At 36.4% G+C, this 22,475-nt stretch overlaps 1 protein-coding gene across 1 annotated transcript in view; it reads left to right on the top strand.

Annotated features, from left to right (window-relative positions):
- Positions 1–22,475, top strand: part of nlk2 (nemo-like kinase, type 2) — a 66,493-nt gene that overhangs the window by 20,585 nt on the left and 23,433 nt on the right. Inside the window, exons 2-5 of the mRNA XM_052575411.1 lie at positions 7,720–7,849; positions 8,079–8,134; positions 19,822–19,928; positions 20,557–20,642. Coding sequence (XP_052431371.1) covers positions 7,720–7,849; positions 8,079–8,134; positions 19,822–19,928; positions 20,557–20,642 — 379 coding nt within the window. The remainder of the gene's footprint in view (positions 1–7,719; positions 7,850–8,078; positions 8,135–19,821; positions 19,929–20,556; positions 20,643–22,475) is intronic.

The following is a 22,475-nucleotide window of genomic DNA, read 5'->3' as shown; positions in this document are numbered from 1 at the left end:
TGTGAGAGAGAATAAATAACTCTTCAATAATCCCATCTTCTCATTTCTCATTGCTTTGATGTGACTCGCTTCTTTTTAATATTCTGTATCTGCCACCTAAATTACCTCTTTAATCTGATTTATGGGCAGATTAGATTTGAGAAAGTGAGTCTGTGAGCACGACTAAATGTTTTTTTTTTCTTCTGTTCTTCTTTCCCCTCTCTCTCTTCTATTGGGCGTGCTCGAATCGTTATGTCTCTCTAACACTTTTAATTTCCCAAATAACTAGGCCATTGACCTAAATCTACTGCCAGCCAGCGAATGATTTGTCAAAGCCAAAAGCTGCATTCTAAAACCCCTAAATAACAAGGATTGTGGGACAGATGCACTGATGTGTGTGCGATCTGGTTATCACACATCTGTGTGTGGGTCCTCGGCTCATTCAGATCTGCAGCAGTTCTGTTTCTCTTTCTCTTAGAGTCAAACTGACATTTGAAAGGCTGGCATTATAGAAAGATGCTAGGATATTCAGATTGTGTGTAATTGGGTAGCAAGTGTCAATGTGACATGCCGTACTTCCTCTAAAGCTATTTTAAGCTATTCTTCAATTCATTGTATGGTTATTGGACATGCAGTTATGTGTATTTCTAATGATTTTATGAGGTTCCAAGACATCCCTAGTTCCTCTATCTGTCCAACATAGACGTTTCTGCTTTTTTTTTTGATAGATAGATAGATACAGTAGATAGAGGCAGGTCTTTATTTGCTCACATTTGGGGCTAAAAGGATGTTTTACCTCCGTTTTCAGTAGAAGAATCAGAATCAGAAACAGAATCAGAATGAGCTTTATTTATAGAAGCTAAAGTTGTTTAGTTGCAGTGTGAGAAAGGTAAAGTTTGACACTTGGAAGTGTGTCTCGTGAATCGTGCAGGGACTTCAGATGGTCTGACATGATGTGCTGCTGCCTTTTTGATTCATTATGCAGGCATATGCTAATCCTTGCTAGGCTAATTCAAACACAACCTTCAGACCCCATCCAACTCAAGGGGCCGGCGTATTAAACAGTCAACGTGCGTAACGACTCTGACGCAAACCCTGACTGACGGGCCCTTCGCTCCCCTCGTCACCCCTACTGACAGGAAGTGTACATCAGCGACTCTTACGCCATGTTTTATTTTGAGGTTGATGGGGAAGAATCTGTGCGGAGGGCTGGAAAAGAGGCCGGGATCTGTATATTAATTAGGAACATCAAAGTGGCTGGGGACGGAGAGCTGTGTGGCACTGCCAAAAACCCTACAATCACTCTATCCTCCCAGGGCCCGCAATGAAAAAGCCAGATTCTCTTAGCGCTTTTCCTCTGCGACTGCAAAAAAGGCAGTGTATCATAAATCAACAATGTCTGGTTCCTCATCAAAATGTTGCCCATGAAGTATTCAGTCTGTGATTTCCTGAGTGTGTGCATTTGAAACGGCGTCTGTCATCTTTCGACATGCGAGAATCCATTAAGTATTAATGCAGTTAAGTAAGCAGTTAATTGTCAAGTGCCATTGAATGTGTTTTATCCCTGCCTGCTTTTAGCTCTCAGGGCTCAACGGTGAAAAAAGCCATAGGACCGGTGTGAGAGAATTTCAGGTCAGCTGAATGAATGGTCACGATAGGGCGAGAGTTGATTGTGTTTTATCATGTGTTTTAACTTAAATCCATTTAAACATTTGGCTTTCATTTGAAGTGAAAGTCCATGGATTGATCTGGTAAATGTTTTTGCAATGCTAATATGACATTTTAATTTTCATTTTGTTGCTCAACAAGTATAAAATATTGTGTGTGTGTATGTGGCAATATATACTACCATTCCAAGGTTTAGGGTTGGTAAGATTTTGAAAGAAGTATTTTATGAAGACTAGAGGGCTACAGTTAATGGATTTTTTAAAAAAAATCAGTAAACCCATAATTTAAAAAAAAAAGTGTTTTCTTTTAATATTTTTCTAGATGTCATTTATTAATGTGATGACAAAGCTGAATTTTCAGCATCATAACTCATTATTAGTGTCACGTGATCCTTCAGAAATAATTTTAATGTGTTGATTTGCTGCTCAAGAACCATTATTATTAACAGTGGAGAAAAATATTTGTAAATGTTTACCGTATTTTCCGGACTATAAGTCGCACTTTATTTCATAGTTTGGCTGGTCCTGCGACTTATAGTCAGGTGCGACTTATTTATCAAAATCAATTTGACATGTACCGAGAGAAATGAACCAAGAGAAATGAACCAAGAGAAAATATTACCGTCTACAGCCGCGAGAGGGCGCTCTAAGCTGCTCAGTGCTCCTGTAGTCTACACTGAAAACATAAAGGCGCCCTCTCACGGCTGTAGACGGTAATGTTTTCTCTTGGTTCTTGGTTCTAAATAAATGCGACTTATAGTCAGTGCGACTTATATATGTTTTTTTTCCTCGTCATGACGTATTTTTGGACTGATGCGACTTATAGTCTGAAAATATAATTATAAATAATAATAATGCTGCATAATAATTTTATGTGAATTATAATATTTTTTCAGGATTCTTTGATGAATAAAAAGCTCCAAAAAAAAAAACAAACAAACATAAAAACAGCATTTATTTGGAATACATTTTTTTTGCAACATTATAAATTTGTTACTTTCACTTTTGAACATTTGAATGCATCCGTGCTGAATAAACGAATTAATTTCTTAAAAAAAAAAAAATCGTATTGACCTCAAACTCTTGATAGTAGCTAGACTACAGTATATATATTTAATTTGTTATAATTTTTAATTAGTTTAAAACGTTATAATTGTAATAAATTGAAATGTATCCGTTTACAGTGTATATTTTGGTTGCTATTGGATATTTTATATTTTTAAGGATTAATATATTAGAAATGTGGCTGTGGAATAGGAAAAAAAAAAAGAGTGAATTATTGATATTGTTTTAGTCCTGTTTAGCAGAGACTGTTCATTTGTTGAACAAGGTTTTGTTTTAGTATTGATGCCAAAATACAAGATGCTGAGAAACTTTTGGTATCCGTTATTAATTCAACCCCATAACAGTCATCTCTTCTTCATTTTGAGGGATGGTTTAAGATCCATGGCTGACTTCAGCCTACATAGATTTACAGCCTACATCAAACTACAACTTCAGTGCTTCATTGTTTGTGGCCTGCATTGCTTTTGAAATGAGTTCTTAACAGTAGACATCTGTAAAATATGTTGTTATGAAGTCTGAAGTGGCATCTTGAATGCACAGAACACACAGCATTATTTTTCTGAAGAGTTGTTCTGTGGGCAATTTTAGTAGCAGTCTAGACTCCGAATCTGTTTGCAGTTTACAGCGAGAGCTTGTATTCTTTCAAAGCACTGAGCAATTTACCAAACACTTAGAGGACAGTTCCTTTAGCGACTGGGTAAACTAACACAAAGTTTTTCAAATCTGAATTGGCCTGTATTTGTCGTCTTGAAACTGTTAAATAAGCCTCGGAAAAATACATCCTCTCGCCAGCGCCCTGAAATCTTGTTTGCTCTCTAAAAATACTCTTTTTTTTATTTTTTTTTCAAACATGCCATTGTCCCCCAGTGCCAAAGCGAATATGGTCGATGATGAATTATTAACGACTGAGGAAAAATGGCTGGCCTCAGATTACAAGCTGATCTCTATAGGTTTCACACAGTTCAGAACGCCCAGCCCACAGAAAAACACTCCACCAGAGAAAGCCTTTTTATCACGAGATACACTTCAGCAGGAATTACCCACTTATTACATGGCTCTCCTTCTCCTGGTTTATGGGCAGATTTTCATCAACGCATTGTTGTATCCACTAACTGGTATTATATTGATACAAAACACGGCAATCTGTATGTGATACGGATCTGCATGTGTTAGCCAAGCAGAATCAATAGCCTTTGAGACTAGAACAAACCTTCAAGGAGCGAGTCTCGGCTACACAAAGTGGATTCGGCTCTTGTAGTATTCATGAGATGATCTGTTTTTTTTTGTCTTATGGATTTTCGCTTGCAGAATTCACCTTGAGTTTGAGCTTTGCACTTGAGAGGTTCTTCTACGTTTCTTAGACCGGCTTTACAAGTTCTTATCTCCACGTAAACAGCATAATTATATAATTACACAGTACAGTGAGATTGCATGTTATTATGTGTGTCAATGAATGCGGTGAAAGATACCTTTGTTCAGAAGTACATTGTACAGTGAATGGAATGGTCAAGACCTTGAATTGATATGAACTGGCTGACTTGATGAGAAAGTCCTTAATATCTATTAATATTAACAAAATGGAACAGAACACAACAATCTCAAAAGATGATTTAAACGCTGAATTATTTTGAACTTGATTGGCTGCTTTAAACGAACAGCGCTGACAGCAGAAGAAAAAAGAAATGTGGGAGAGAGCCATTTCGTACTTCCAGATTAATGTACAGTAACTACTCTTTAGTCCCAAAGGGTTTATCCTGTAGTCAGCTAGACCTTAAATCAACCTCTACATTACTTTTCGGAACGTCAAGCAAAAGAGCCATTTTTGTTTCCGATGACATTTTCATGTGCTCTTGGAGAGAGAAAAGCCATGTTTGAAGTGCTCAGATAATCTTTTTCCCTTTCGGAAAGGCTTTTCATCTTTGAATAGCCAATGATTAAAAGCAGAGGGAAAGAGAGTGAGAAATAGATGGAGCGATAGATGCGGAGTGAGAGTGAGGCGTATCTTTCTATTTTAGACGCTTCGCTCTGCGGTCTCCAGGAAGTAGGTTCTGTGTGTGAGTCCTGAAGAGCGCTCGGGGAGCTCGGGTCCAGGCGTCAGTCAGGCTCACGTGGCTGTGTTGTCCTTATTTTTCTGGCACCTGGAAATGGTGGAGGGAGGGATTTTGAGGCAAGGCTGCTGACAAAGCTTTAATGAGTCCAATTAGATGAGTCTCTCTCATGTATGTCTGGGAACTAAGCTTAGACAGATACAAAATCACGGAACTAATTAACTAACTAACAAATGATTCATATTTAATTCTTAAATGCAAAACATTCAATGGAAGTGTTGCCACTAGCATCAAAACGGATCGTTTGCAAACACATAGATAGTCCCGCCCCTAAAGCTACGGCATTGGTCGAGTTAGTGTTGCTGTGACAGGCTGGTTGGGATGTGGGAATAAACTCCATCCTTGTTGTCCCTGGATAACTTCCTGTGCAAATCTATTGCGTTGTCTGTCACATTTACATTCATTTCATATATATCTATACAAGACTGTCTTTCTTTATTGCTCTATTTTCCAAGAAACTTATCTTCATTTCCTGCTGTAGCTTTTGTTTTGATACTGTGGAGAGATGGCAGTACTGTAGCGATTGCCTTTTTATCAAAGAAACATCTCTTTCTCTCTCTCTCTCTCTCTCTCTCTCTCTCCTCCCCCTCTCCCTCGTGCTGTTGTCTAATCCAGCTTGTGAATCACATGCCGTGACCAGACGTGTGTGTGCGAGAGTGTTTGTGTGCATGGTGCCGACCCAAGAGAGCTTTTTCTCCGTTAATCATTCATTTGCCCGATCAGTGTTTCCTCAGACCCTAAATGAACACCTCATTTATTTTTTAATCCCTAATATATATCTCTCACTAGCTGCTCTGTTCCACTTTGTCTTATTTTCCTGCCACATACATTGCTCCAAGTAAACATATCAAGCACTCTGTGTGCCATTATAATGGTTAAAAAGCAAAAGTGTGTGTGTGTGTGTGTGTGTGTGTGTTTGCGTGAGCATGAATTGTTTTTAAGTCTGAATGTTCTGTTTCGTTTTAGGTGAGATGTACAGGGACACACTTATTTGTGTACATTGATCACACCTCTGAGGTTTACCAGCCACATTGGAGATAATTATTATGAGACCAAAACAGCTAAAGCATTCTATGTTATGAAAATCTTATACGTACATTATATATGACTCATCTGTGTATTGTTTTGAGACTTACTGTGCACTTTATAGTTTGCATAAATGCACGCAAGCTCTGTTTTATAATCATGGATGTTATCAGTTCAAGAGAGAAAATGTCTTTTCATGTGTAGTCAGTACATAAAAATGAACAGTCAAACTGGTATAGTGTTGCACAGCGGCGAGTTGAAATGACACGTTATGCTCGGGAAATGATAGCTACATTTTTGTAATGTGTTTAACATTGCTGTGGAAAATGTGTTACTGTTCAGGGAAGAAGGTGAGGCACTTATACCAATTGGCATCTCTCATTAAGGACACATCAAGCTTTTCATTGCACCGGCAACATTCAAGACCATTACTGAGGGCCCTTTAGCGCTTGCCTTTTTATCAACAAGTCATCTCTCGCTTGCTCTTCTCTTCTTCTTTTTGTGTCAAAATTAATCAAAATATATTATAAAATTGCAGATTAGTTCTGGCAGATGTTACAAATATACACAATGTGTTTGAAAAGTTTTTGCTGACAATTTTTTTTTATTACACTACAGTATGACTATCAGTTATTTTAATGCACTTTTTTATTTATAATAACAAGTTTCCATGTCGTGAGATTAATTTTGCGATCCCTTCTTCAATCGTGACAAGTACTAGTTTTAGAATTGATAGATTCAAGACTTGGATTATTATGAATCACTTCAAACTGCTTCAATGAACTAATTCAAAATGGTTCATTTGTCATCAAAAATCAATGTGGATAAATTGAAAAACACAATCATATACATACACTACTGTTCAAAAGTTTGGGGTCAGACAGTTTCTTAAAAAAAAAAAAAAAAAAAAAAGAATAATGTGTAAGGATGCATGAAATCAAAATGTGACAGTGTAGACATTTATAATTTGAAAAAAGCTTTTTTATTTCAAATTAAATGTTACTTTTGAACTTTCTATTCACCATAGAATCCCCCAAAAAAGTTTCAAATATATTTCACAAATATATTACACAGCACAATTGTTTCAACAATGGTAGTAATAACAAATGATTTCTGAAGGATCATTTCAAACTCAAAACTAGAATAATAGCTGCTAAAAATGTATCTTACCCAACACAAAAATAAATGACTTTTTTAAATATACGATAATAGAAAATGTGCAGAAAAAAAAGAAAGAAAAAAAGTGTAACACAGTTCGTAAGTCGAGAATTAGGAGGCGGTAACCAACGAACATTTAAATCAAACTTTTATAACAAAATAAACTCAAAACAGCGCAACAGCCCCTCTCGGATGACTGCCGCTCACAGACAAAACCAAAACACAAAATAAAAACCAGGCTTGGTCCTCTCTCGTCCTTCATTCTCGTAACTTCTCTTTTTATCCTTCCGGATCTCCTCCATGGGTCTCGAGACTGGTGAATGTCGCTCATTTCCAATTACTCCACCGGCCTCGACTCGTTCCCACGGCTCTTGATTTGAAAAAAATCATGTTTTACATGATACCAAATAATCTCAGTCAAACTGCACTTGGTGTTATTTTAATTAGGTTAAAAAATAACTAAAACTTCCTGCTAACTAACACAATAAAACAAAACAAAAAAAACATGATAAAGTTTTTGCAAAGAAAACTTCATATTTTAAATTTAATTTATTTTGAATTCAATAAATGCAGCCTTATTGAGCGCAATACATTTTCTCTCAAAACTATAAATCTTTTGAATGCTAATGTATATATTGATAATTTTTGGTTTGAATGTGGACATTTATTGGTATATCGCCCTGCCTAATGGCTTATTTCTCATCTGTTCTCCTCAGGTCAGTGACAGACCCCAGAGATGGCAAACGCGTGGCCCTCAAAAAGATGCCCAATGTCTTCCAAAACCTTGTGTCCTGCAAGAGGGTTTTCCGCGAGCTGAAGATGCTTTGTTTCTTCAAGCACGACAATGTGAGCTTCCCACCATCCCCTACTGTTTTGTTTTTAATCAGTTAGTGTTACCTAACTCTCGCTATCTACGTGCTGTCCCCATGGTGCCATTAGCGGGAGCCTGGCTAGCTCTTGTTGTCCCTGGGCTGCTGGTGCCTGGGAAACGAATGTCATATGAAGGCTGGTGTCAGTGCCCACGTTCTCTGGCGTCAAAGCTGACCTCTGGCGCTCTGTCTTTGTTTCTCTACAGGTGCTGTCAGCTCTGGATATTCTGCAGCCTCCACACATCGACTACTTTGAGGAAATGTATCCTAAACAGAAAGCTAATCTACCAGGTGATGTCAAATGAAGGGATTTTGATCCCCAAAAGTTTAGATTTTTCAAAAATTTTATCAAAAATAAACATTAAGGCTGATGTGGGAATTATAGGCTGAGTCTGGAATCCACAATGTGATAATAATCTAAAGAGCATCTTCAAGAACATCTAACGTCTGACATCTGACCCTCACAAATTTGCACATTTGATTTTAAACTAAAATATTTTTTATAGAATTCATTTTTAAAGGTCCAGATTAGACATACTTTTTGTTGGTCCAAAAATGTTGTTATTAATATTATTATTATACTGAAAATATACTAAGATGCTAAAACACCAGATCATGAGCTGCTCATGTATAAAAGAAGACAGTGCCACCCCGATTCACTGTGAAACACACATTGCATATATTTATTTAATTAAATTATATTTCAGCTTTTGCAATTTGATAATCACACCTAACCAGTTTGGATTCATTTCACTTAATCATACAGTTAATCACACACATTTATTTCTTCTACATTTTTCAGAATCCTCAAGCTTTCTGTTTATTTACAGGTTTAAACGGCATTTTAAATCCAGATTTTCTTTGCGGTTTTTAAACCTTGAAAGCTTGGAGCTTGAAAACAATTAAAGAATTGTTAGTAGCAGTATGAAACAATAGCTTGTAGATTTCAGAGCTTCTGCGTCAAAAGGGCATCTGAGGCCTTGTTTTAAAGTCTTATATTGCTGCACAAATGCTTTTTATGTGCCTTTTGTGGTTTCTAAAGTGGGATCAAGCTGAACATTATATTTAGAGAGGTGATGACTTGCCTCATGCTGTGCTTGAATGTTTTTGATGGCAAGGAAGGATCCAGTTGTACTTATGGGAACTAGTATGCCATCTACAATATCGACAAAACTGTTCCGTCTTGCTCTTTGATTATCACAGGTTAAAAGGGGTCTTCTTTTCTCCTCATTTCTCTTTCCAACGCCTAATGGTTTTGTTCTAATAGTGGAATATCGGGAATGACGTTTCAGGTGGATTTCAGAAAAAGCTGATATGTTATTTTTAAAATTAAAAATTAAAATTAAATTAAATGTATGCATTTAGCAGACGCTTTTATCCAAAGCGACTTACAGTGCATTCAGGCTATCAGTTTTTACATATCATGTGTTCCCGGGGAATCAAACCCCCAACCTTGCGCTTGCTTGCTTGCTAGCGCAGTGCTCTACCAGTTGAGCTACAGGAACACTGTATTTAAGTATTTATGTAACATTTTTAAGGCCTTTTCTTTCCCCTGATATTTCCTGGATGTGGTCTGCAGGATGCTAAAGGCATCCCCAGCTTCTTCATTTGGTTTATAATTTAATCAGAGGAATTACACGCTTTCCTCATTTACCGCTCTTGCCCGGTCACCCGATATGCACTCTGTAAGCCACTTTTCTAGCAGTAATTTCTCCATCAAATACCAAGAGGCGTTCTATGATTTGAACTGGACAGTCTTCCTCTTAAATTAGCTAGAATTTTAGCTCTTCAAAATCAGGAACAAAAAGCTTTTGTGTTGATTAGCCTGGGAGATTTTGTATTTTTAGACGTTTCTCATGCAGCGTGAGCAGTAAACGTATAACCGTATAACCTTAGTAAACAATGCTGTGTGCATGTAAAGAAAGGGTAAATGTGCAAGGCAACATACATTTTAACCCCCTACAGTTATTGATTTTTATGGCTATGAGAGTGCTTAGAGATGTAATGCACATTCAGGCATAGTGCATGCTTACATTTCTCCAATTTGGCACCAGAATTAAAGGGGGACACGTTGAAGGAAATAGGATTAATTTAACATGTATGCAAAAATAACATGAGAACTACAGCTTCAGAATTGCTTTTATATGTAAAATAGGGGTCATTTATACAAAGAAATTCAAATAGTTATGGATTTTAAGGTTCAGAAAAGGACTCAAAGATAAGAATCTCAAAGATAAAATATAAAAATTAGAAGAACAACTTAAAACACACACACAGACACATAATTAGGAATGCCTTGCCTTGACAACTAACTGAAATAAAAAATGTTAAAAATTTGAAATACGAAAAGATACTAAAAATGTCCTGCCTTTTTTTTTGTCCATTTGTACACTACTTTTATATTCATTCTGCAGAATTCCATAAATTCGACCCCTAAAATTATTGCAGAAGATTTGATTTTGGCTGTTTTGCAGAAAATAATGATTTAAAAAAATTGCAATATGTCCCTTAAAAAAGAGGGGGAGGGGGATATGTGGTTATGAAAATGTTTAGATTTGTAAAATGATCATGGTTCTTCACAGTATGGTGATGGCTATAATGCTAATGTTTCCCATTCTGTTTTTCAAGAGTCAGACTTCCACAGAAGCAGCATAATAAGAGATTGTAAACACACACACAGGTGCAAAGGAACATTTCTATTCTGTGTGATAACGTTCCCCCACAGTGCCACTGTCTTTGTTATGCTTAAAGTATTTATTTACTCAACGGATTAAACGTAGACTCATATCTTTCTGCTTGTACACAGCACAGTAGAACCTTTATGCTCTCATTTGAATGGATTAAGAAACAAAAACATCAATCCATTCTTGGCTGTTGGCTCCTTGAGCTGTATATTTTGAAACCGCTTGGTAAGACAATCAAAAATGTGTGTTCCTTGACATGTACACGTACCATTCACACAAAAAGTTAATAAAAAAGCCATATTCCAGAGGCCAGGGATCTCAATGGTTCTCAGCAGACCTGTTTGGAAAGGTTATTTCATACAACACTGCCGCTGTGTATTCCAGCTAATTATACCTTTTGCTGAATGGTGTCTTTCTCAGTGACTGATGTGTGAACTGTGCTCAATGCTCCTTGTTATAATGGCTGTTATTTCTTCATCTGACTGCTCGACCACCGTTTCATTTATGCTGCATAAAATATGTTGCCAGATGTAAAATGCATGTATTTTTTTGTTTTGGAACCAGTGGTAGTGTTGGCACTTTTTATAAAGGCCTAATAAAGCTTAACATTTAAGTGAAAAATATAAACATGTTTTTCTCACATAAAATATTGCTAATACAAAATATATCTATTTTTGTTGCCCAAAACATGACTCAAGTTTCAGAACATGCCAAACTGTGTTTTGGAAGAGCTTGAAGTTAGTAGTATGTGATCCTTAGCTGTTTTGGTGTTGTCGTCTGTAACTTTCTACAACCTCGACAAGTGTAGAATACCTTGTATTTTAAAACCTGTTCAGTCTTTGAAAGTTGTGTAGTGTATTCCAGCCTTAAGGCAGTATTGTGTGTATCCTTTGCCAAGAAAGAAATCCATAGTACTCAGGAAGAAAGAAAAATAGATTTTAGACTAGATGAAAGAAATGCCTATGATAAATAAACATAACATTCAATACCAAAAATACCTCAGTATAAATAATATTTCACTCAATATCTGTGATCGCTGTATTGAAATCAATTGGGAGTAGTCTAGTACTGTGTTTGTGTGTTGTGTAGAGTTGCTGTCTTGGTAGAGCATTCTAAATTGGTCACTTAGGAGGTTATATGACCTTAAAAATGCGTATGTAGGCAACTCACTAGATTTCGGAACAGAAGCCCTCTTGTTTATTTGTGTTTTATGGTGTTTTCTAAGGGATGTTTTTGTTATGCTTGTGTTCACTTCTTACAGTTGAACTTGGTTTCTGTCAGTGGTTTAGCTACATGAACTGGGTTTCCAACTTCTCAAATGTGCTTCAGCTATGTATGCAAGAGCATACTTCCTTATATTTGCTCTGTATATACAGTGTGCTGTATAAGTAGGTGGTTGTTTGCCACAGTACATGTGTGGGTACACGTGTTCTCATGTACTTGTCATAACAGAATCCCCAGGGATGGGATGTGCTGGCTCTCCTCCATTGGAGCCTGCGCTCGCTTTTCTGGAACACAGTCCTGCAGGACACGGTTAAACACACAAATGCATCAGGGATGCGCATTTTGGTCGGCTCGAGAACTTAACAGATAAATCAGCAGAGTACTCTGGGTGGGACGGGGGCCAGTGGAGAGAGTTCCATCTGTGCTTATTTTAATTGTATATATGTGTAAGACAAACATCTTTGGCAGTTGCATTGTGACTTTTTTTTAGGGTCTCCAATCATGAGAATAATTTTTAGAAGCTATTATTGCGTTTTCATTTTCTGAATACTTGAGTACAGGTGCCCAAATTAAATTAATCATTCTGTGATGGAACCAGTGGCATTGCTATTTTTTTAAAGACCTGTATAGAGTCATATAAAAATTTAAAAATATTGATATTATATTATATTATATTATATTATATTATATTATATTATATTATATTATATTATATTATATTATATTATATTATATTATAGTTGCTAAGGAATGCTTGCCATTTAAATCAAAAATACAAAAATGTTTATTTATCACGCATAAAATATGTTGACAAACAGAAAGTGTATCTATTTTTGTGGCTTTAAAGAAACTAATGCATTCTAAATCATAAAATCAGACTGAATTTTTAATTAATTTAAAGTTGCAATAATTCTATCAATTCTGTTATTCTATTAAATTGTTTTATTGAATTATATAATTTTTTTTATAAAAAAAAAAAGAATGACATTAAATGAAAAACATGTTTTTCTTACAGATAAAATATATTGCTGCAGATCAGCTGTCTCTATTTTAGTGGTGGACTCCGTGTTGGCTGAGCAGTTCATTTGATGCTACGATCAGTAAAATATCTGAACTTCAAGCAGTGTTCACCACAACCTCTTTCACACTGAGGGCCGTGCCCCCAGATGAAGTCTTAGCAGACTATTTATAGCAAGAACAGTTACTCTAGGCTTCTGTCAGTACCTGCCAAGCTTCGCTGACCTATCATGCATCTATTATTGAATAAACACAGAATGTCAAGTGAAGCAACCTGCCGAGTTGTGTCCTGAACACAAGTCAGGCTTTTTAATGCATCTGCGACCTTCTTGTTTCATCTTCCTTGTCTTTAACACAGTTGTCACGAGGTTGCTAGTTTAAGAGGATGTGGATTTCTCTGTGGTGTGTCTGAAAGAGGGCTTTTTAACCAGTGTCAACTCTTCTCAAGCCTGTTTCAGATTGTTTGTCACCATGTTGTCTTCAGTTATGTAACAGCGGTTAGGTAAGGTGTTCTGAGTTTTGTAGTTCTGGTCTAGGTGAGATAGGTATATGTTAATAACGGAGCAGTTCACGCAAAATTAGCTTTTATTATGTGTTTTTCATTTTATTTTATTCTAATTTATTTGATTTAATGTTTAATATTTTATTATATTGTTTTATTTTTAGCTTTTCTTTTTACTTTATTGTATTTTATTTGTCATTTATTTTTGCATTTATTTTATTGTATCTTGTTTTTTGTAATTTTATTTAATTTGTATTATTATCATTATTTATGTTATTTTATTTTATGCTAGTGTTATTTATTTAATGTTATTATTTTATCTGTTTTGTTTTAGTTTAATTTATTTAGTGCTGTCAAACGATTAATCGCACCCAAAATAAAAGTTTTTGTTTACATAATATGTGACCCTGGTCTTAAGTGTAATTTTTTTTTTTTTTTTTATGCATCATCTGAAAGCTGAATAAATAGTTTTCCATTGATGTATGGTTTATTAGGATCGGCAATATTTGATCGAGCTACAACTATTTAAAAATCTGGAATCTGAGGGTGCAAAAAAATCTAAATACTGAGAAAATCGCCTTTGAAGTTGTCCAAATAAATTTTTAGCAATGCATATTACTAATCAAAAATTAAGTTTTGCAGTAGGAAATATTTACGGTAGGAAATGTATGTATTTATATTAATATAACTTTTGTTTTATATAAATATATTTAATATATTTTTCTTAAATATATGCATGCGTGTGTGTATTTATAGAAACATAACAAATATACACAGTACACTCACATATATTATGTAAACAGAAACTTTTATTTTGGATGGATTAATCGCAATTAATCGTTTGACAGCATTAATTTAATTTTAAAAAAATGTTGAGCATCTGAAGCAAATGTAGATGAGCCAGTGAGCATTTGAGTGGTAAAATATAAGAGTGTATGCCTGGGCATCATGCGGCGGGTGTTTTCTGGGCGCACATGCTGAAGGTGTGAGAAGTCTCATGATTACAGAATGAGTCATGTGTGATTAAAGGACAAAGACATCCATGATTTATTGTTAATGCCAGTGACTGAACTGGCATGGCTGCTTGCAATACACCTTTAAAGTGCATTTGGGATGTCTGTTTTTGTGTTCAGCTCTTCCTTCCATTCTTTGAAGTCTTTATACTCCTATTTGTTGTGTTGTGCGATGCGCATGATGTTCAGAAATTACTCTTTAGAAGTATAAAATGTGATTTCACCTGCTGAACCAGTCCCGTTTCTCTGTTGTTGTTGCTGAGGCAGGAAGTTCAGGATGTGGAAGATAAAAGGCTACAATGGCCAATGGGCTGCCAGAAGCAAGGTGCGCTGGGTTTAATTACCGAAAATACTGTAGCAGCAGAATTAGCAGATCCCCCCCCCCCAACACCCTCCACCCCTCCAGGTTTCCGAGCAGGTCAATTAGCACCCAGCAAAGCTGTGAAATACGCCTCCCTCCGTCTGCATCTGGCAACGGTTACACCTTGCTTTTATGTGAGAGGACTTTGTGAAAGCTGTGTTCAGTCTCACACATGGTGTAACCCTCCTTTCTGTGTGTGCATTGTGTGTTTGTACCAATTCTCAAATCTATGAGCGTGTAAGCTAAGTGTGATCTGTGTTTGTGTGTGTGTGCAGCATGTTTGTGGGTGGGCTTGTGTATGTGTGTGTGGATATTTAAATAGCATGTGTTGAAGCAGTAATATTGACAGGACTGTGGAATTAGAGAGACATTTGAATAGCTAGAAATGATTCTTATTATCTTAAAGATACATATTGTGCCAGGTAATTTTTTTCCAGTCTGTTTCCTGTAAGACTTCCAAGTGTAAATAACTTTATCATGGGTTTTGAATGATACCCGCCATAGTTCACGTTTATCAGACGGGTGCTGAATACTGAAGAAGTGTTGATATGTAAAGGTTGAATACAGGCCGTTTTTGTTTTTGATATGAAATATTCTTCTGATTTTAATGCAATAACAGTTTCAGTCATTTGTCATCACTTACAAATATTTGAGGAAGGCTATATATATATATATATATATATATATATATATATATATATATATATATATATATATATATATATATATATATATATATATATATATATATATATATAGACTCAGATTCATGCGTTTTCTATAGATTGAAAGATGTGTTATATACACTGTACACACACACATGTATGTATATATAAGTATATACATACATGGGTGTGTATTTATATATACAAAATAAATATACACAATGTAAACAAAAACTTTTATTTTGGATGTGATTAATCTCTTGACAGCACTAATATGTATGTATATATACCTTTTACGCTTTTAGAGCACATTCTTCACTACTAACTACTGAGCAAATTTCACAAAAAATTGCAAAGAAATGACAAGTAACATTTAATTAAATGCTACATTTTAAAGTAGAAGACTACAATAGTATTATCTTCTAAAACATACTTCCAATGCTTTTTTTTATTATCATTGTAACAACCAGCTATAGTTGGCAGGCATACATTAAGATGATTTACCAAATATAATTGGGTAGTGTATGTATTTGTGCATTTATTCTGTGTGATTTAGGGGTGTTAGACAAAGTGTGTACATTTCTCTATATGTGCAGGTGTATTCATGTTTTCTGCTGCTCATCACCATGGGAACCGTTTAGTAGTATCACTCCTCTTCCTTCTGTAACTCTCAACTGTCAGTTAGTCATTCGGGAGGGGGCTCCAGACCACAGGTGCCTCTCCACCTCTACCCACAGTCAAGCTGTGCTAGTTGGCATAGTGATCCGGCAGCACTGGTTCCACATTAATTTCGTGGGGGAGAGAGAGAGAGAGTGAGTCACAGGAGAGCTAAAGAAAGTCACGGGCCACAGAGAACCGGCGGAGCGCCACACACTTCACTCCCCATGGTCCCCATTCATCTCTTCAGTATGAGTGTATTTTTTGCGTCAGCACTAACACTGTGGAGAACCCAGCTCGGAAGATGTGTAATTTGCATTTCAGTGAAGCAATCAAGCATGGCCATCATTTGCATGAGGCTAATTAGGCACGTGACAAAAGCCCTCTGTTCTCTGGCGATTATCGAAATATCATGTGGAGGTCTGCCTGGAGCTCTCCACAAGTATGCTTTAGAGACCCCCAGCCTGGTTAAAAAGTCTCACAGGTGTGATAAAAAAAAAAAGTTGTTCAACCAAAATCTGGTATTTATTTCCTCACCTTTTTGTTGCTCTGTATGACTTCAAAGTTTGGGGTTTTGCTCTAGTCAGGTTTTATATTACCCCTTTAATGATATTTTTATTGTGCTTTGTTTGTCCTTTTAAAAGCATAAAAAGCCCCAGTACTCATAAACTTTTTCATTATATTGAAAAGCGCGGGCAGTATATTATTTAAAAAAATCAGCTTTTTTGTGAAACCAGCACTGAAGAAAGCAAGCCATACAGGTTTGAATTGACATGAGGTTGAGTCTGAGGTAAATTGTCACTTCAACATTGAATACTATTTTACTCTGTCAGCCTGCAGTAAAATATTTACATGCTTTTAGCATGATGGTACTGACTTGTTAACTTTGGTTGATGTGTTACACATTTTTGGCAAGGTTTATGTTCTAGGTATAGCATGTTACTAAATACTCAAAGAATACCAGTTTATGTGGCAAATTAACAGCAAAGCTCTGTTGCCCTTTTGTGGTGTTGAAATGTTTTATTACCCCACAAAGAGCTGTGAAACAAATACTGCTTTTCTATCATGGTGAATGTGAAAATCTCAGAGAGAAAAAGGGGAGAGAATTGGTTGTTTATAGTCCATATGCTATCGAATTGTAGCCACATATCTGGATTTTTTGCAGCCATAATGCAAGAGCATTTTGAGTTCAGGAACGTGGTGTATGTTTGCTAAGGTTTTCGTGGTTATAGCATTCTGCTAGGGTTTTAGGTGGTTTCTAGGCTGGTGCTCTGTGGTTTCTAGAGTGTTCTGGGTGATCACCTCATTTAGGGGTGAAAGCAAAAACTAAATTCAGAGTAAATACTAATACTTAATTTAGTATAACCCTTTCAAATCAAGCAGCTTGGTGTTGGTCAACTTGGCAAATTTGAGCAATCAACTTGCTAAATCAGCGTGGGGAGTTTTCACCCTTACACAGAATTCATGATCGCGTGGTTAGCTAACTATTGAAATGACTGGATTTTGTTCACAGAAACCACCTTTAAACAAAGTTTTTAGTTTTTTATTATTTTTAATGGATGTTTTCAATTTAACTTAATTTATGTTTTTTAACTCCTAAAATTGTTGGTTTTACTTAAATTTTTTAAAATGTTTTGATTAGTTGTGCACGACAAAAAGTAATTAGCACAACACAAAGAAATCAACCTGCAGCACAATGGAAACAAGCTGCAACACAACGAAATTAGCAGAACACAATGGAAACAAGCCGCAGCACAATGAAATTAGCACAATACAATGAAATTAGCAGAACACAACGGAAACAAGCCACAACAAAAGAATATAAGCCCTACACAATGGAAACAAGCCACAACATAACAAAATTAGCACAACACAACGGAAACAAGCGACAACATAACAAAATTAGCAGACGACAATGGAAACAAACAACGGAAACAAGCCGCAACAGTGAAATTAAGCCACAACACAACAAAATTAGCAGAACACAATAGGAACAACACAATAGAAACAACACAATAGAAATAAACTGCACCACAATGAAATTAGCAAAACACAATTAAATTTCCAATGCGTTGATTCCGTTGTGGAGATTTCATTGTGTTGTGCACTACTGAGCCATCATATGGTATCTAGTTTCAGTTTATTTCGTTTTAGAATTCTAAGTATTTTAGGGGCTGTAAAAATTTATGTGCTTAATGTAACTTTTCTAAAGAAGTCTAGTAATATTTATTATTTAAAATTAAAACTAAATTTTTGGGCCATTTTTATTCCATTTTAACTTGTTTTACAGTCATAAAAATGTATTTTAATTTCTGTTTTTCCCATTCATATTTCTAAGATTTGAATAATTGCAAGATTAATTTCTTGCAGGTTTACTTTGGTCTACAAGTTCAGAAGCACTAATTATGTAAAGAAAGCTCTCAAAAAACCTGCCTAAGACGCACAAAAAGTGGAAGAGAGATGCTTCCAAGGCTGCGAAGAGAAGCCGTGTCAATTTGCAGTGACACTGTGAAAGATGGCATGAAAATACTTGTGACACTCTTGTAGCACGGAAAACCGTGGGGTGTGTTGAAGAGGAGCGTGTCCCAGCAGACAGTCAGTCAAGTAGTCCTGCATGCTCAGCTGTAGTTATCACACACACGCACACACACGAGAGGGTTGCCTCTGCTGACTGTGTCGATGACTGGATGAGCTTTTTTGAACCACAGATCTGCATCTGTCAAACCTTGACGTGTGCGTGACTTCCTGCCAGCGATTGTGAATGCTAGACTGGACTGAGTGGCAGAGGGCAGCTCATCTTTGTGTGTTTATAAAAGGAAGATCACAGGCGGTTTGTCTTTGCCAGGAAGTCCTCCTACGCTTTCTCCATCGCCTGTATTTACTGACAGGCGACGTGTTGAGTCTGCGCTCATATGTGTTGATTGCTGAAGTTGGTGTTTGTTTTGAGAGACTAGTAGCGCTGAGGCAGATAATTGCTCCTCGTTCGTTCTTTAGCACATGAATGAGTCATAATGTGTGTCTCCAGGTGAAGATTATTCAACATCATAATCATCTAGACATAAAGGTCAGACCTAGATACTCGGAAGTGACAGTTCTCCTGTTTGTGTTTATTAGCTGGACTGTAGGGCAAAGAGTTGCTCACCATTGTGTTTTATATTCTGGGAATTGTAAAAGAGGGCAAATATGTGCTTTTATGCCCTTAGACATGGAAACGGAGCCTTTCATTGAGCCCTGGCGGTCTCCATGTAATGAAGTGAATTATAGTAATAGTAGTTGTGCTGGTTAGTTTACGTTCCCTTTTGGATTCAACTCACTCGGTGACTGTTGTAACACTTCTTATGAATGCTTTCAACGTCGTCTTCATTAATCACCGCTTAATGCCCACATCATCACACCCTGATCTTTCTTGTGAAGCCTCACGAATTTGCTCTGCCTAGTGTTTAGCTGTCTGTCGAAAGCAGAATGCAAGGCCACTTTTTTGGTTTGCAGGTATATAGTAACAGTTCATGACAATTCATGTAAAAAAAATATATATTTAAAGTAATGTAGTCTTTAACAAAATCATTATTTCAACAACAATAAAAACACACAATAAAAACTGTGAATAATACTGTTGACTTCATGCTCCAGTCTAGGAGTGGCGCTTTAGACAAATACTAGTCCTCTTCACATTCACCCTCTCCACTTCCCCGTCAGCTCACTCTCCACTGGCTCTGTTTTTAGATGAGTGCTAATGCTGCCCATCATTTGGAGCGCTGCTGTATGTGTGAACTCCCTGCTGTTATTTTTGGCATGCTTGTTTCCCTTGACCTAACCCTTTCCTCAGTTATGTGGTGACGGAGTTGATGCAGAGTGACCTCCATAAGATCATCGTGTCTCCACAGCCCCTGAGCTCTGACCACGTCAAAGTCTTTCTCTACCAGATCCTCCGAGGTGAGACATACACACACACATACACACACACTAAGCCCTTAATTTCAAAATTTTATTTCAAAAGCTTCACCCTCATTCTACACGCTGAGTCTTTCTTCACCAAATCTCATGGATAGAGAAACACACAATCTCACACACACACACACACACACACACACACCTCTCCACTTGATGTTCCTTACTATCGTATACTCGCCAAAGAAAAGGAGGAGGAAGAGACGGACCACTCATTGTGTAAGAATACAAAAGGAAGAAAAGAAAGAAAGAATACAAAAAATTTGTTTTGTAAAAAAAAAAAAAAAGCGCTATACAAATAAATAAACTTGAAACTTGAAAAGGAAGAGCAAGAAATAGTCACCTCTTTGATATTGTGTTTACTGCAGGACAACTGAAAGAACTTTAAGAGTCCAGTTAACCTAATTCCTAATGAATCACATGAAACACATAACAGTGTTTTAAAGTGAAAAAAAGCTTTATTACATCTTAGAGTAAAATTGGCACCATGGAGGCAGAAGTCTGACCAAACCAAACAAGAAACCTGTACAGTGTAACAGCGTAGTCTGCTTCATATCAATAGTTTGTGTCCACAGAATATCTTTAATGGCTGATGTATATGTTGTGTCCACAGGATTGAAGTATCTACACTCAGCTGGCATTTTGCACAGAGACATTAAACCCGGTAACCTGTTGGTCAACAGCAATTGTGTGCTTAAGGTAAGTGAAATATTAGGCGATATTTCCTAATTTGGAATTTTGTATTTTCTGGTACTTTTGCTTCAGTGATATGTAATTTATTATTTCAGAAATGGACCCTGTTGAACTCTTAAGACAGTTGTTTACATGATATCATTTTTTTAAGTAGTTAAAAATCTAGCAAACTTCTTATTATCAACCATTTTTCTGTTTAAATGGTTTTCACAAAGCATTATAATTTAGCTTTGCCATTACAGAAATAATTTACATTTTAAATTGTATATTAACATATAAACCATTTGAAACTGTTTTAAAACTATTTTAGCATTTGTTTTTGTTTTTTTAGCATTAATATCTTGAGATAACGAAACAATTTTTTGTTTGTAAAAAAAGTAAATAGAACCTCATGTTGTCAATCATGTTTACACAGTCTCCGAAACTTTCGTCCGTCATAAATAAATTCGGACTACGTTCGATTTTGTGTGTTTTTGCATCAGTAGCAAGCATTTTGATTGGAACGGATGAAAAATACGAAAACCATAAAGGTCGTGGGTCACTGACAAGCTACGCAATATCACATTCATAATCGCAGGCGATACATCACCGATAATTAACGCAGTATTGCTTAGCTTGTCAATGAACTACAGCTCTGTGTAATAAATGCTGCTCCATCTGAAAGCATGTGATGGAAATTTACTACTAATCACAGAACCAACATTACAGCCCTACTAAACAGTCATGTGACTGAATAATTGGCCCAGATAATCGGCTATCAAAAGTGTACATTTTTGTGTCTCAAACACAGTTATTTTATTATGATATAATTTTAAAATGTGTAATTTGGATGTAACCGTAAATGATTAGTATAAGAAGTGTATATATGAAATTATTTGTGACATTTTTCCTGTTTAAGCTCTATTGTACTGGCTTCTTTTGTCTCTGTGCATTATGTAATCTAGCCTATGGGCCTTGAATTGTGTCTTTATAACTCCTATTTTCCAAAGAGCGAGGACGCTTCATATCTGTCTGGCCAGGCCAGGTCTACAGCACCAGCGTACACACACTAATGCACAATCTTTGGCTCCAGGGGGTCAGGGCCCCTTTGCGATTGATTCATCTGCTCAGTTCTTGACATAAATCTTCATTTTGGATCCCATAGAGAGAGTCCAGCTGCAAAAGAGAAGGCAAGGTTGATATGGGAGATAAAGAAAGAGAGAGATAAAGAAAAAGAGAAATTCTCTGTGTATGTGCGTGCTGACTTTACCCAGCAGCATGAGAAATTTGCTTGAGGGGAGAGCGGGAATAGATTGTGCTATTGGACCACAGAGAGGGAATCATTTAGCATGCGCTGCTTCATTTATTCCTTAATCCCCAATTCCGAAAAAGAAGAATGTTTCCCTCATTTAGCTATTACGTGCCAGACCTTATCTTGTGGCCATGTCCTGCAATCAAACATTTTTGAGTCTGATCTAGGTTCAAATTTGATTAATTTTATATCCATAACGTGTTTTCTATTATTGGTCTGGGCTCTATGAGACTCATGAATAAGTATTACATTTCAGTATGTACCATAACTGGCTGTAGAAAAAAACTTGGGCTCTTTGGGCAATTTCATGGGCCAATATGTAGCCACCTAGCAAACATTTACAACACCCTAGCAACCAATTACAAAACCCAAGCAACCACATGGCAACACCTTGATTGCCCAGCTTGTGACGCTTTCCTTAAATGGTGATGTTTTTACTTGAATGGAACAATAGGACACAAGAAATAGTTTCAATAAATTGCATGTTTAAGCGTTGCTTGCAGGATTTGAGTTGTCTCGTGGGAATGCATAAAATTAGGCCTCTGGGA

Source organism: Carassius gibelio, chromosome B15 (genome assembly GCF_023724105.1).
Source record: "Carassius gibelio isolate Cgi1373 ecotype wild population from Czech Republic chromosome B15, carGib1.2-hapl.c, whole genome shotgun sequence".
NCBI lineage: Eukaryota > Metazoa > Chordata > Actinopteri > Cypriniformes > Cyprinidae > Carassius > Carassius gibelio.
The sequence above is the reverse complement of the archived record's forward strand: the minus strand, read 5'-3'. Positions and strand labels throughout refer to the sequence as shown.